We start from the raw sequence: 17,170 nt of genomic DNA, 5'->3' as shown, positions 1-17,170 counted from the left end.
GTGGTCTCTTCACATCCCCCAGCACGGCGCGGATAAACACTTCCGTACACGTCGCAATTGCACCGTGTTCATATGGTTTTATCTTTTTAAAAGGCGAAGTCACAGAGCACGTTTCGACTTTTGTCTATTTCTATGATATTGTTGAGTTCGGTGTAGCACACCACGTTAATGATTTCCGGCAGTGGCCTGGCAAACCGCATCTCCAGGCGCAAATCACCTTTCTGGACCTTTCTGGTTCAGTTGGTGATCGTCGTGGAGGTCGGGGGTCAAGTCGAAACAAAACAGCGTGTTGCCTTCGGAAAACGTGGTGCAAATGATGGAGTTCCCCTCGTCGTGAAACACTTTCCCCGTGTTGGTAAAAGAGGTTCATGTACGTTCTGACGAAATTCCAGGTCTCAAAATCCGGTGTCAGAGGCTTGGCAGGAATTACACGTCCGCGGATATGCAAGGCGACGGAATTCGTGTAGCAGTGCTGAAAATGGAACGGGCTTTTAGCGTAACTGCCGTCAAAAGCCCTGTTGCTCGTGTAAGGTAAGGTAAACGTTTCGGTAAGCTGCCTAGAAATAGGTTTTGTTCGTTGATGAGGGTGTGGCCTTTGGGCACCGAGAAATACTTGGTCAGCAGGCAGCGGAAAGGCAGGGGCTTTGGCTAACGCTTTCAATTGCCCCAGCTGAACACCGCTGGTGACTTTGACTTTGCGCACAAGGATAAACACCTCCACCAAGCGGGTCTTGCAGTCGGAACCCTCCTCACCGGACATTAAGGTGAACGCGTCCTTGGACGGGGCGAGTCAGATGAGGACCCTCACGTTGTTTAGCTGGTGACACCGTTGCAGGAACATGTAGCAGTGCAGGCGTCCCAGCATGTCAACGGACCGAGCTGCAGCCGTTTGTCAAACCCACGTTGGTCTCATCCGTCTTGCAAACATCTCTGGGGTGTCCATATACCACAAGGCGGAAGACAGCTGGGTGTTCTTGGAATCTTCGCCATAAGACAACAACGTCTCCAAGTAGGAACAATAGGGGTACATGTTGGTGGAAGCGGTGACGAGTTAATCGTTCAGGGAGACGTCGACCTGTTGCCACTACGAATGCAGCCACTGGTTAGTCGGAGCTACACTCTTGCCGGCCTCCAAAACCTCTCTCTACCCGTCGAGAAATTTCGCCTTCACGTACAACATGGTGTTCGCTAAGTCCAAATAAGTGTCACCGTCCGCATTCGTGATGAGAAATTCCACGGGCCCCACGTCGCTCAGGCTGTCGATGGGACTGTAGGCATCCCAGCGACGTTGTCGAACGCTGGTGTCGGCAGGGTGTAAGGTCCACAAATGAAAGTCACAGCTCACCAACGGACAACACGGCCTGGGGGAGAGCCATGGCTTTAGCTAAAAATATTCGGTGCAGAGCGGGGTTTGGTGCGTAGGGGTTAGCGGGGGAGCGTACGTCTTCTGGACCCAACGGGCAGGCGAGGACGAGTGGGAGCAGCGCGTCTTCTTGGTCCTGCGTGCAGGTAACGAGAGGGGGCAGTGCTTCGGACCTTCCGTTTTATAGACGTCTCTCCCACCCCGTTCAGCTAGCCCAGCATCCTGCGCTGGGCGGAGCGCGTCGTTTCAAGGCCTCTCACCGAGTGTCTCACCGACACTCCCTCGTCCCGCACGTCGTCCATGACTCTCAGTCCGGCACGTAACGCAGTTTTAGTCAACGCTTTCACAGCCGGATTTATCAAGGGCTGTGCCATTTACAACGGCACCCCGAAACACAGGTAACCCACCTCCGCTGGCTTGCTTGTCGGGTAATAGTCAATGTAGGATCGGCACTTGGCGGGGTCGCCTACGACGTTCATTGCAAAAGTAATGTGCGCCACTGTCGAAAGTGAAGTGTCCGCACCACTTTACAGCGTAAAAATGCGACGAGGTGTCCCGTGTCGACCCTGGTATCAATTTCCACCGACGAGAAATGCTTGCGCCGCACTGGGATGTATTCCACGTGTTGGAAGATCTTGAAGATGTGTTGTCCATACTTCCCTTTCTTGGTGACCAGCCGCAGCAGCGGCGACAGCGTGTCTCCTGCCACACGCGGTTCAACAATATCAGTGTACACGTACAGCGTGGGTATGATGGCATTTAATTCCTCGGCAACGATATGCGGCAGATCTGCGGGCCGCATGAGCCAATCATGCGGTAAATTCATGAGCTGTTTCAGACGCGGGCTGAAACCGAGCCCCAGTTGTTTCTTAAACCGCAGGCTGTATTTCCGCTGTACATCATTGAAACCGAACGTCAAATCAACCTTGAGAAAGGGATGAGTGTGTGGGTCAGGCCCTTGGCGAGGTCTTTGGGTGAATGCTGGCAATGTTTATGCTTAGCGCGGTGCGGACACTCTTTGGAGTCATATCACACTTCGTCTTGCCCCAGGTTGAACCAGGTACAGGGGTACTGTATTTTTACCAACCCACATTCCCAGTCACCAGTCAAATGCATGGGCTGTGAATGCTGGGGAAGTAGTCGAGCGAGCTGTTACTGGGAGCTTGACCTAAAACATGTTGGTGAGGTGATCTCCTACTGGCGGACTGACCGTCTTTTTATCTGGCGCCGGTATTTAATACGGACTCCACTTTAGCGGGGGTACGATGGCTGGAGACGGACGCAGTCCGGGTCGCCGCTGTTGTCGCCCCTTGGGTCGGCGTGGTGTGGTGGTGGTAGTGGTTTTGGTGGTAGTGGTTTTGACGGGAAGAGGGGAAAGAGGAGGAGGGCGAGACCGGGCGGGCAGAGACCGTGATGTGGTAGGGGTTTTTTCGTATCGGCTGGTGTACCATCTTTTCCCGTCCCTAATCGCGCCAGCGATCGTGGTGTGATCGTTCGGTGTCGCCTCAGAGTAGAGCAATCTTTTGCTCTAAAGCGACGGGGATGCTGTCTAAAATCTCCCCCTCGCTCAAACTACCGACAGGCTTGGCGGTAGGCTGGTTCGTCGTCGGACTTGGCTGCTTCGCGATCTTGAAACGCACGGTACCCTGGAAGGGTGTGGTGATACCGCTGTACGACTCTCTCACACGAGAGATTCGTGTCGTGGAGAATCGATCGCATCTCTTCGTCGAACGCGTTGAGGGCTTTAACAGTATTGGGTACGGTGTAAGGGGAGAAGGGGTACCGGGGTGGTGGCCGCCTGACCGCATCTAAGAGCCGCGGCTCGACCAAGGCCATTCTCTAGGCGTGCTGCATTATCTCCCAGCTATGCTCTTAATCTTAATGACGCCACCGATGAGGGCTGGTGCGGCGGTGAGGAGGGGGCCGAACAGCGCTCCAATCAGACCACCCCAGGTGCGACATCGCCGGTGGTCGGGTGTAGCTTGCTTGAAATCCACCAGCAAATACCCGTGAGGTTCGGCAGTGGCATCCTCAAACGCCTCGCTCACGTACTGCGTCCGCCCCGGAGCCATCTTGTTTAGCGATCGTGGTAATTTGAGAGGCGTCTCGTGGGTTTTTGAACAACACCAAGTAGTGTTCGTTCAGACTGATTGTGCGATGATATTTGGTTTTGGTGAACAAGTTTTCCACGATGTACACCGCAGCTGATATTGCTGTGGTGGCTACCTTTGGTAAAGAGTCTTGTGACGCGTTCTTCCGCTTCGGCTATCAAATCGTCCACGACGACTAACGTCCGCTCCCCCGAGTCGAAGGTTGACGGGCTGGTCACACCTTCTTCAAACCGAATGTTGGGTAACGTGGTGTACAACGGCTGCCACTCCCCGCAACACCAGATCACGCGTTGCGGGGGTGGGTAAATGAGAGCTTGAGCGTGCCCCACCAAGCGTTTCACAAACACGATCTGGTCGGTCGGTTGACGATGCAGGTAAACGGATGCTCCCATCGGGTATCCATGGATAGGGAAACTGGGTGAGTCAGTTCGGTTGGTCGCACGGGTGAGAATGATGTACAGTGCGGGAGGCCGCTGCGGTCACCGCCGCCGTCACCGCGGGCGGGGAGGGCGAGGTAGACGAACTGTTACTCCCGTTCCTGCTGCTGCTGCTAGGCTGCTGCCAGAATGCTGCCGCACAGCGCCGTGTTGGGTGAAGAATAGACGGCTGTGGAAAGAGTGATCGGTACCGTTGTTAGGGAGCGATGGTCGGTGACGCTAGCGGAGTTGGGGTGAACTGGGAAATCCCGTAAACTTCAACCGGGGAGTGATGGCTTGGTTTTGGACACGTCCTACTCGGCGGTAAACGCCGTGGTGGGTAGCGGTGTGGAGGTCAGGTCCTCGCCCGGGACGGTGCTGTCAAACCGACGCGCGATGTCATTCGGCGACGACGGTGGTGAGTGTAGTGGTGGAAGAGCGTCTAGTTCAGTTGCCCTTGTAAATATTGGAGGATCGACTGGTCTTGGAGGAGCTGCACGCTGAGTTCCGCGGCCAATCCACCCACTACAGTTACAGTTACCCTCGTCATCCTCGGGGTTAAATACGTTTGACGTCGGTGGCCGGCACCCAAGAATTAAAGCTGGGTGGATGGATAGCCGACCCATTTCACTCAATAGTACAGTTTTCCTCGGCGACGTTCCCTTTTTAAGATCTTCTCTATCTGATAAAACTTGTCTGCCGCGGGCGTCGTCACGCTGGCGTCACGGGCATGCTAGAGCGCGGACTCAACGACACACCCTCACCCCCTCCTCCTCCTTCTCGATACGACACGTTTGCATCCGTTCCTTCTCCGTCGTGAGACTTGATGGGGTTTGACAGGAGTTATCCTTCACCTCCACCTTCACCCCTAACACCCCCATCTCACCCATTTTACCCATGGGTCAGTTCACCCATTGGCGCAAATGGAGCTGATCGAGCTGCTCAACTCAACTTTACGAGCCGACGGTTTGCTCCCTTCATTGGTCCGTCAGGCTCCTTGCACATTGGAGGACGCCAGCGCGGACCTCAACGAAATTACCGAGAGGGAAAACACACACAACCCAATCACCTCATTGGTCCATTTTAACGCCACACAGCTCAGCACGCAGTTCACAAGCTGATGTTTTCCTCCCTTCTTGCTCATCACTACATGCAATGTTATACTATACAATGCTGTACAGCGCACTCGGGGTCAGCGTGCACTCAACGACACCACATCCAACTCTACCAACGCCAACCCCTCCCTCACCCCTTCCCAATCCCAAGGTTATACTGTGCAATGTTATACTATACAATGTTATACTATACAATGCTATACAATGTTATTTTGTTCCCTTCTTGAGCACGACTACCTCATCTCCCTCGCTCATCGGACGACGCCAGCGCGGGCTTGAACGAAATTACCGAGCTAGAAAACACACACATCCAACCCAAGCTCCTCATTGGTCCGTTTTGGCCCTACACAACTCAACACTCAAACTTTACAAGCCGACGTTTTGCTCCCTTCTCCCTCATCACTATACAATACAAATACTAATACTACACCCACTATACTATAAAATACTAATACTACATCTCCGTAAAATTTTCCCTTATATACTTTTCATTATTTTTTTTCAATATTTATGCTCTTCCTATATGCTTTATACTTTATTCTCCCTTATATGCATATATTACATGCTTTTTATAGGCCTTCCAACCCTATCCAAACACGCTCGACACCACCAATCCTCTTCAAACCTCCGACGCCTCCGTAGCCCCGACGCCGCCCAATCGGACACGTTTGCAACATACTATACTACTGACACCCCTCTAGAGGTATGTGGCCTTGCTCATTCTTTAATAGACAGTTGTGAACCCAGCTGCACGTGATATTTATTCTTCCATTATCAACTGAAGTACTTTCTGGGAATGGTAACAACCGGTTTGATATTACTGTATTGGTAAAATGGTATCGCCAAGAGAAATCTTGGCCAAAAAATTACAGATTTGTCAGAAGCTCAGAACCAGGAAAATTCGACCGATCTTGACCTTCAATCACCCAGTCAATACATTTTTGGATCTGGATACTATAACCACTTATCTGAGGTTATTGAATTTACACATATGACACTTTGTCTTCGGAAAATCCCTTGAGTAGCAGATTGGTAAATAAGGCCTAGTTGCAGCTTCCTTAAAACCATCAGACATGTCAGCAATGTCCCTATGGACATCGGGGTGACTGAGAAATGTACGAGTCTGTGAAGTCACCATTATTGCCCAAGGGATTATATAGCGGGTAGACTGGAAGGCCATTGAACGTGAAGAGTGCATATGAGCGCTAACATCTAGCATATCACAGCTTTTTTGGTACATCACCTACTTTCCTCCCCCTAAAACCTTTCACCAAAATCAAAATTTAAAAATATTTAAAAAAACACTCACACGAAATACCCACATTATACTGCATAAATAAATTTATAAATTGTCAGCTATGAAATTCAGCGTTTCGTTTTAGATGTACTTTTGATACACAATATCCAGAAAAGGTGTGCAAAAAAAACATTAAAGGCCGTCGTCCACAATCTGACTGAACCCACGCAATTACTAACATTAACTGGTATCGTGATATGAATATCCATCAAAGATACAAAAGTACCGAAAATGACCACAATCCACTGACTGTGATGCGAATCAATATAGTTATAACGTTTAATGTAACCATAACATGGTCAACTAGGTGTTTTTTACTTACTACCAACCGCCGTCTCTAAATTGGAAGGTCCAAGAGAGCACATGATAGGTGATGCTGAGTGATGCTAGCATGTATTCCGGTATTGCACAGGATTATTCCGTTCACCATAGCACACATACTCTGTTAATTCAACATAACGATTCTGTTCTAACTAACTAGATTCTAGACTAGCGGGATATTATGTTGGTTATGACAAATTTGTGGGTTTTTCACCCTTACAGCTGACCGCTATCGCATAAGAGAAAAAAATGGTATGTTTCCTCTTTCAGATATCCATTATCCTCACCGGGAATTTTTAACAGAGAGGAAGAATACAGCTGTACCATCCGCGTGAAACAAATGCCGACGCCAGTTTGGGTAAAAATCTACAAGAATGAAGGGTAGTGTCATCTGAGTGCTCATACATGGATTACTGTATTTGTTATTCACGTGAGTGATAGAGCATGCGGAAATGTCATGCACAGTGAAAGTGTGTATTCTCTGTCCCAAAACGTAATATCGAGGAAAGGATTTATCTCAGCTGATGCATTTCATTTCATTTGTAAACCGACAAGAGATATAATACTGAATGCTTCATTTAATTAGCGATTCTACAGGCCGTGTATCGTGACTTTGGCTTCTAACGTCCGGCGCTATAGAGTCCCATTGATCAGGTAATGTTAGGGTTATTGCCTGATCAAAGATACCTGATCCGTCGCCAAGAGGGTCACGGCGACGCCCTACTCGCCAAATTTGCTACTGGAATGCCTGTGCAACTTAACAATAATTGATACTTGCCTCCCGAGGTGGCTCACCACGGATATTACATTGCACTGGGTGTCGGTTAAAATCCGTAATGAAAATATATTTGTTCTGCTTGAAGTCTCCTCTACCCCGTGAGGCAACAAGTTTGATCTGATGCGGTAGATCCAGAAGCTTGGTTTTTGCGGACCAGAAAAATCCGTGACGATGTTAAGATAATCAAAATTACGTTCACTGTTGAGGGATTTAACAAGAGGCAGTTATCCAGGGACAGAATCCAGAAAAAAGCTTGCGACATCAAGCGTTTCACATTGTATCCTTTTTACTGGGCGACCCGCAAACTGTGCCTCTTTTGTCTATGTCCTTAAGTCTAGGATTTCGACGTATGGGGGCTCAGGTACGCCTTGTAGGCACATTCTTTAACAAGATAAACGCTACCTTCGTTGCGGTGACGAGCTTAAGGTTTATGATTTTCTTCTCAGGGAAGCGAATCTGTCGATTATAATCCAAACACACATTTATACCTGCAAAGAAAAAGGGGCTTAACAGTTCTTCCCACCAAAACTTGTGAAGTCATCTTAACCATGCTCTCATTCGACTTTTAGTCACAATGCTGAGTGGGTACTTCTATCTAATCACTTGAAAGTGGAATACTTTTCAAGTCAGCAGCACCAAACACAAACAGTACATCTTAACGGTGTCCAAAATGTGTCGAAGAGTATATCAGGTCACCTTGTTGACATGCGAAAGTCTGTGTTTTTAGCGCCACATCACCAAGAAACATGTTTCCCCGACGAACAACGGTCTAGATGTAGCCGTCAGTGGACTATGGGGAGTTAAAAAAGGGAGTTTCCCAGCTATATGGTACAAATAGAACGCTCCCCTCGCAACATACACCATATTTTGAGCGTGCTGAACTCACAGAAGAACAGACTGATGAAAGTCCCGTGAATGCAACATGGAAAACACCTATGTCGACCAATCACAGAAATACCAGAAACTCCATCGATATAAACTGACGACACCGACATTTCTAACAGAGCACCCAAATATTGAGGTTTATCAGACTAGTTGACCTGACTTTACCAATTCATGCTGGTTGTCCGCCATGTTAGGGGTTAAACTCCAAAAGGGCTGTCAAAATAAGCATCTATCGGAGAAAGTGAGAAATCCCTACATAACTTATTTTATTTGATAGTTCATCTACGCCGTACTCAAGTATATTTTACTTATACGACGGAGGACTGCATCACAGTAGGAGGAAACCGGGCATAGCCCGGGGGAAACCCACAACCATCCGCCTGAGCTGAACATCAGCACTGATGGGAGGCTCCTGGGTCATTGCGCTGTGCCGGCGTGCTAACCCCTTCACCACAGACGTCCCCTCCCAACGTAACTAACTGAATTCTGAACAACATATGATCAATAACAAACAGCAAGGTATATATACACTGAACGGATTAACAATTCATTGCAGCATGGAGTTACATATTCCTGGCAAACAATATCAGGTGGACCGATGTTGCTGGGGACACAATGGTTGTCTTATAAATCAATTAGGTTAGATTCGAAGCAGGCCTTTCTACCTATTGCTCCGAACGTTTTTCGTGGAAATATTTCTGTTTCCGTTTATTTGACTTAGACTTTCAAAATACATTTCAGTTGAACAGAGGCAGAAAGGCAATAGCCAAAAGCGACAAGCCCTCATATTTACATGTAGCTTCGCTTAGTCTACTGAATGATACCGTTTTGGGCTTGCTCAGGGTAATGGAACAATGGCACACTAGTAAACATTACTTGGATCAACTGCATATATGTGTGCGTCATACAGATGTAAATGTCGATTCTCTCTGCCTTATCCAGTGGCAAAAATCAATGTTAAAGTATCAGCACCACAATATCTACAATCAAGAAAGAAGAACTGATTGTCATGTTCTTATTAACACTTTGTAAAAACTATTAAATAAACCTGAGCATTTAATAAACTGTATGATTGGACACATATAAGCAAGATTTATTTGTAAAAGGAACGGATTGAAATCGCTTCTATACAGTACAAATGTAAATGAAATAAACCGACTTGAGCAATGTTCGTCACTACTTGACTTGGATTGAAAAATGCACAAAATTTACTGATTCAGATAAAATGAAAAGACCTAAAAGCTACGAATTTTTTAAACATAATACTTAAGGTATCAGATAATATTAGGTAATTATAAATTAATATATTTCCATACTTTTTTTTACATAAACCTTGACCGATTTTGCTACGTACATGACAGCAACAAAAACTGAAACTGACTGAAATTATCAACGGACCTGAATCCTGATAACAGGCAAAAATAATTTCACCTTAGAGATGAAATTAATAGAATGAGTAATAAAAATACTGTACATGACTGCAAATATACACAGATTCTATTGCAGTAACCACAAATTATCTGCATTCATTTTGAGCACTATACATCCAGAGGATTGTGGAAATATTTGGAAATATAAGGAAATGACAGATTCCAAAGTAAAACTGAAATCTGAAAACAAGCTTGATCGAGTGTTTGCATTCCATAATGTCGAAATCCTGATAAGTTCTAATTCAACACAAACATCAGTGTAAGTTTCCTCACACAGTTTTTTGAACATAAAAGTGCAGGTTCTACATGTTAGTCATCTCCTCATACTACATGTATTTGGGAATTAGGAATTCTGTACAAGAACATTATAATACATGTTAATATATGTACATGTTAAATTACAAAAACACACACGCATTATCCTATAATGCCATTATACCACAATGTGGCTCATTTCATTCATCATAATGTAGTATAATATAGTAATATGATATAAATCAGCAGAAAGGGTTAATATGTAAACTTTGATCTACGACATATCTACCTTACCTCTTCAATCACATATTAAGAAAATGAGCTGTCATGACATACATGTATATGTACTTACCTAAAACATGAGTTATATACTATATGTATATTCTAAACTATTCAAAAGATCACAATCTTATGCCAATACATTATTGTTTTCAGATTAATGAAAACAATCACTATGAACACATTTCTTGTACACCTGATATCAGATGGAAAATTGTAAAGGCCACAACCTCAGAAGGAGAACATTACGACAGTTCAAATAATACTGAAAAGATAATTAGAATTGTCCAGGTTCTTCACATTTTCAAAAGCCCCAAAATACCTGTCTCATAATCTTTCAGGATCAGCTAAAATCAATGGAAATCAGGCTGATATTATTTACATTTGCCTATAAGATCATCCTAATCCATTTAAAGATGAAAAGACAGAAAGAAAAAAAAAACATAAAAAAGGAAGTGTACATGGGGGTGAAAGGTGATCTCAACTATTTCCCCCATCCTCCTCATGTTTTCCATGACACTTCTGGACCAGATTCTTAACATGCATGTAGCTGATCCAGATCTTCTCCTAGAAGGTTTCTATCTTGGTCAAGACCAGATTGTTTCAATGAAATAGGACAGGGTTTTGCTTTATCCGTGTGTACTGGATGCTGGGTTCAGTCATACAATCAGCTTGCTTTACCAGAATAGAACATTATCTTCTCCAAAGCTCATCTTAGTGGTCTTCTGGGATCAGCTTTTTGACCTGTAGGCATAGGCCCTCCTACCATGCTATATCTGTTCCTCTGAGGGATTCCCCAGTAGAACCTGGTTTGTGACAAGGACTTTACAAGGACCATGTTCAGCTTGTTCACTAGTATGGACAGGATCTTCTGTAGACCTAACTGGTTTTGTGAAAAATTCTTTACAAGGGCCAGGTTCAGTTTGTTCTCTAGTATGGACGGGGTCTTCATTAAAATTCATCTAACTGGTCTTCTGAAGGATTCTCTCGCAGGATAAGGATCAGTTTGTTCACCAGTATGGACAGGATCTTGTCTAGAGGATCATTAAACCCACGCTGCATCCACTTAGGGATGGTTTCCTTTGCATGGGTGAACCCCAGCTTATGAAGAACATAATCCACGCCTACAGGGTCAATCTGTCGGCTGGCCCAATGGAACAGTCTGGAAACAGGTAACATGACAAAAATTACAATGTAGGATAAATGGCAGACTAGGTTTTTTTTCTTTGCTTTGTGAATTTGTTAGATGAGCAAATTTTTATGTTACAGAATAAACCATACATGTATCCGCTTGATTTCTGCATTCACCAGAAATTACACTGGACAAGGCATTCTTATGGATATACAACTTCTTGGTTTATTAAACATGACCTTTCAAGTGTTTTCACTTGGTAACGATGTTAGTAACTACATCGAAACGTCGTGTTAATATACGAAGACGCTGTATACCCATAAGGATGCCTTGTCCAGTGCACTTCCATCCCAACTTCTAAATGCCACTCCAACAAGCTATTCACCAGCAATTGACCAACTTATACATTTGAACTGCACACGTGACACACTGAACATCTTTCAGGGCTATTTGCATCAATTTATTTGCAGTCATGACAGCAAAAAAAAAAACCAACAAAAATTGCTTTATCAAAGAATATACACAGAGGTATATACACAGGCAGAGATATCTCATATCTCTTAGAGCTATAAAATCTCTTTAATCTCACAAACATTTTAGGGAGCGTTTTTTCTGAGAACATTGCTTTCTTAACTCCCCTAGTTGTTAGCCAATGAGGTTTAAGGTAAAAATATCATTGTCCATCATCACAGACAGATGGACAGGTAGTGTCAGGGTCTATCTGATCATCCTTACCTGACAGTGGGCTCCAGATGCCAAGTGTTACAAACAAACTTCCTCATGTCACGTTTGAGGGCAGAGGTGGGGTCTACCACACGTCTCTTCTCCAGCTCAGGGGACTTCACAATGGAGGGACGACCACCTGAGGGATTAAGTCAAACATTGCCAATCATCACACTGTCATCACTGCTTTGTTTTCTATTTTATTTTTCTGTCATGATACTATCAACCCAAAATGGCCATCAGCCTGTACTTGCCCAAGTGCCTGCTTTGCTTCCCCTTGTGTCTTTTCTGAATTGACTTTTCAACTACATACTCATACTACATGTACATTGTCTATGTGAATTGTGCTCATACTACATGCACACTGTATATGTCAATTGCGCTCATACTATATGTACATTGTCTATGTGAATTGTGCTCATACTACATGTACATTGTCTGTGAATTGTGCTCATACTACATGTACACTGTCTATGTGAATTGTGCTCATACTACATGTACACTGTATATGTGAATTGTGCTCATACTACATGTACACTGTATATGTGAATTGTGCTCATACTACATGTACACTGTATATGTGAATTGTGCTCATACTACATGTACCTTGTCTATGTGAACTGTGCTCATACTACATGTACATTGTCTATGTGAACTGTGCTCATACTACATGTACACTGTATATGTCAATTGTGCTCATACTACATGTACATTGTCTATGTGAATTGTGCTCATACTATATGTACCTTGTCTATGTGAATTGTGCTCATACTACATGTACACTGTATATGTGAATTGTGCTCACACTACATGTACACTGTATATTGTGAATTGTGCTCGTACACTGTCTATGTGTCTATGTGAATTGTGCTCATACTACATGTACACTGTATATGTGAATTGTGCTCATACTACATGTACCTTGTCTATGTGAACTGTGCTCATACTACATGTACATTGTCTATGTGAATTGTGCTCATACTACATGTACACTGTATATGTGAATTGTGCTCATACTACATGTACACTGTATATGTCAATTGTGCTCATACTACATGTACACTGTATATGTGAATTGTGCTCATACTACATGTACCTTGTCTATGTGAACTGTGCTCATACTACATGTACATTGTCTATGTGAATTGTGCTCATACTACATGTACCTTGTCTATGTGAATTGTGCTCATACTACATGTATATGTGAACTGTGTGGTAAATCAATCAATGCAGGATACTTCCTACATTTACAAGGTGTAATGACCTTGTAATGACCTTGTCTAATGGAACATGTGGAAATGTACCTCTCTCTTTTTCCTTGATGTAGGAGGAGATTAGATCATGAAGAAACAGCAGCACCTCTGCGTCCATGGCAACCAGAATGTGATTTTCAAACTCAGTGACAAAACTGCACTCAACAACTGCAGGTGAATCTGCAACACATAACAACATTATGAACATTACGAGACATGGTAATGATAACTGCAATTAATCACTGGCTAAAACATAAATTATCCACAGCCATTCTGATCAAAGTGATTAGCAAACAAAATGGACACTGTACTCATGTAGGCCAAATCATGCATAGCTTTATCAGAAGTATAAAAATAACAGGTCATGCAAGACAATATAAATGCAAATCACTTCACCTCATGTTACCAATGCATAAAAAGAGCTGTACAGTCCCCAGAGACAATTTAGGGTTCATGCAGGGGATTGTTGTTTACACATTTCAGAGACTTTTTACAAGTTTTTGTCAGGTTTTGAACACATCCAGACTATAGAAGAACCTAAGTCAAGAATCTGCATGCTCAATTATACACACATGTAATTGCACTGATAACATATGTAAACCATACTACAGAAACTGCATCATGTTTCTACATATGTAATACACTATGATCAGAATACATCACTAAAAGAACATCACTTACGCAAAACAGAGCTGCAGAGAGCGTCAAAAGCATTTAAATAGAAAGCTGGCAGTTTATAAAGCAATTTCAGCCATGTTTCTGAAAGCATTTTACCATCACGCTATTATTCTCAGTCAAAATTTGTAAAAACTTGAGCTTCCTTGAAACATATTTTAAAATGGCACTTGTTTAAACCAAGGAATGCCTTTTAATGCTTCATCAGGTAATCTGAAGATGTAATAAGCTTTCATTTCAACTGATAGTGCCTGTACAATTAACATTATTATAGCTTTACAGATACCAGTGTTGAAGTGAATCAAGTCATTGTGTGCGTGTAGGCAAAACGATGTGCAGGGACACATGATTATAATGACAAAGCCAGATGCATGTATACATTGTAGGTGCATTTCTCTTTGGAGGATGAGGGCAGTGGAGGAAGAGGGGTGGGGGGTGGGGGGCATTGCATATTACAATCTGCAGTACAACACAGTACTGTCTGTGAGAATAATGTGCACAACAAACAGGAAAGGCTTGGGAGTAACTGTGAGAAAGCTCTGATGAAAACGTCTGCACCTAAACAATGTACATCAATCACACATGATACTATCTTGTGTATCACACTTGCATGTATCAATACGTGTACACATGTACTGATGTAAACAAATTCTTCATTCTGATAGCATCCTAACACCTCTTTAGGACACCTGCAGTGAATTTTGTTATGTATACATACTTTAATTTTGAAATATGACCTTTTCTCTTCCAGGGAAAAAAACATAATTTTCCATTTTCATGTAAAAATCTTATTCTAATACAGTAAGAAGATACAGCGAATATTTGGAATAGTTATCAAATTCTCATAAAGTGAGTGAGTGAAAGTTTTAACGTCACTTTCAACAATCAAATTCTCATGAATTCTCATAAAACATCCTATGCACATTTAACCCAATAAATTACATGCATGTTGAAAAAAGTTTAAAAGTGCATGTACCTCTCACAATGTTTTTCATATTTTATTCCTGTCAGCATGCAGCATTCCACTAAAATTACATGCTGTCCTACATAATGAGCTACACACATTGATAACTGAATACATGTACAAATGGCATCAGGTGAACATTCAAGCTGCAATATCAGTGCTGGAGCTTAACTTCTGGTTGCGATCTGCGCAGCTGTGACTGTCAAAAAATTAGTCGCTCTCTTAAGAATATTCTTGCTATGTAGGAAACTTGTGCAAGTAGCTGTGTCATTCCATCAACACAATAAATAAATGTATAAAGGTAGTACCTTTAAGACTAAATTATCTTTTCTAGAACATAAGCTTTCAGCTGTCTGTAACAGCCTTCGTCAGATGTGTGAAATGGAAGTACATGTAGATCACACATGACAAATTTTATTACAGCTGAAAGCTTATGTTCTGGAAAAAATTTGTCAGTCTTAAACATACTACCTTTATATATTTATTTATTGTCTTGCTTTATAGGGTACAGTAATTAGCAGCATGACTAACCCCTTAGATGATTTTTCTGTAATACCTGGCTCAACTTGTATGTGAAACATTCAGCCATGTTTACACAAATTACAAGAATTAAGATTAATATTTATGGATATACAAACACTGATGTTTGCATATTGATATTCCTTAATTGCTTATACATTTGTCAGGTAAGCAGATGAATATAGGCCTACTAGATCTTGTGCTAGTAAAGTCACCATCAGTGTGACAAAACAAAGTGACTTTCCAATATAAAAGATAATTTAACCTCTCAAAAGCATGCTTGCCTCTAAAACATGCTTTTCAGTAAGAGAGCCACTGTAATGAAAATTCAACAAATTCAACAAAATTTTGGCAAGTGTTAAGTTTCACCACTTCAAATCTATTTGTAGCTACTGAATACATATGAACTATAAATGATCCTGTGTTGAAAGGAAAAAGCAGCTTGGCAGATGCGACAATGTACATGTACAAATATAAATATACAGGTGATAGATGCACGGATACAGAACACGTATACACATATATAAGTAGGAGCATGGTTATACTTACACAATCAGAGAATACATATCCCATTGTTAGGTTGGAACAACAGGGGCATGTAAGAGTGATATATATTAGAGATGTACAACAAATTAGAACACATCAGAATGTCTAATGTCAATAGTAAAGTATTCACTATCAGATCATCATTTGCTTGGTCAAATGTCTTTAATCCAAAGAAAACATATCAATAAAGCACACATCTGGCAGTAGAAAGACCAATATACACTGTTCAGGAAAATAGTTCAAATTTATTTATTTATTTTTTAAATTTTTTTTAACCATGTATTAAAAATGCATTTGAAGCCTGGGATTCCGCAGTGAGCTGTGAACATATTGTGACCAATGACATCTAGGTTTTGCCACTTTGTACACACTGCTAGAATTCTTCTTTCAAAGAACATATATACACATATTAATACCTTTGCCAAACTGACCTTGACTTGGGACACATATATTTCAAACAAAAAATATGGCTATGATACTGATACTCAGGAAGCCCCAACACAGATTTTAAAAACCTTTCACTCTGTTGGAAAAAAGTCTAAGAAAAAAATTAGAATTTTTTCCTTGGACAGTGTTTAATGGTCTTTCATCTGACATCCTTACAGTGTTTTCTTGACCTTTGAACTAAGGCATACATGAATGCCTACATGTCAGGAAACGGAAATATCCAATGATCTAATGATAAAAGAAACTGAAAGTTAGAATGGAATTCGATGTGGTGGAATGCTACGCGAGATGGGCATCCAAACAACACGCTAAACACAACCAAGGGCAGTCACCCTAAAATCACTATGTAGTCTGAATGCCTGTTACACACAGCACCTCTGTTTTCAATGTAAGCCAATCATCTGTAAGTGGTTTTATTTCCCTTTAAGCATGTCTACTAAACTTGAGTAGATTACAACGGGCTACATGTGAGGAAAAAAGGCAGCCAAGAACACAGCATGATGGTCACTACATGCTAATCAAATCTTTAACCTGCATGCACAAGAGTGATGGTTCGCCTAATATCAGGGCCAGCTACATGTAGATGACGCCATGTGGTGAGACGGTATGATATTTGCTGCTCATACCACAGCATGAAACAGGGGCATGTACAGTAATTCTT

The 17,170-nt window shown here is 42.7% G+C and overlaps 1 protein-coding gene across 1 annotated transcript in view; it reads right to left on the bottom strand.

The window, feature by feature from the left end:
• Positions 1-8,818: 8,818 nt before the first annotated feature.
• Positions 8,819-17,170, bottom strand: part of LOC135472920 (bridge-like lipid transfer protein family member 1) — an 85,526-nt gene continuing 77,174 nt past the window's right edge. The window contains 3 exon segments of the mRNA XM_064752652.1: positions 8,819-11,412; positions 12,118-12,244; positions 13,410-13,538. Coding sequence (XP_064608722.1) covers positions 11,202-11,412; positions 12,118-12,244; positions 13,410-13,538 — 467 coding nt within the window. The 3' untranslated portion in view covers positions 8,819-11,201.

Source organism: Liolophura sinensis, chromosome 8 (assembly GCF_032854445.1).
Source record: "Liolophura sinensis isolate JHLJ2023 chromosome 8, CUHK_Ljap_v2, whole genome shotgun sequence".
Taxonomy (NCBI): Eukaryota; Metazoa; Mollusca; class Polyplacophora; order Chitonida; family Chitonidae; genus Liolophura; species Liolophura sinensis.
This window is presented reverse-complemented; position numbering and strand designations above follow the sequence as displayed.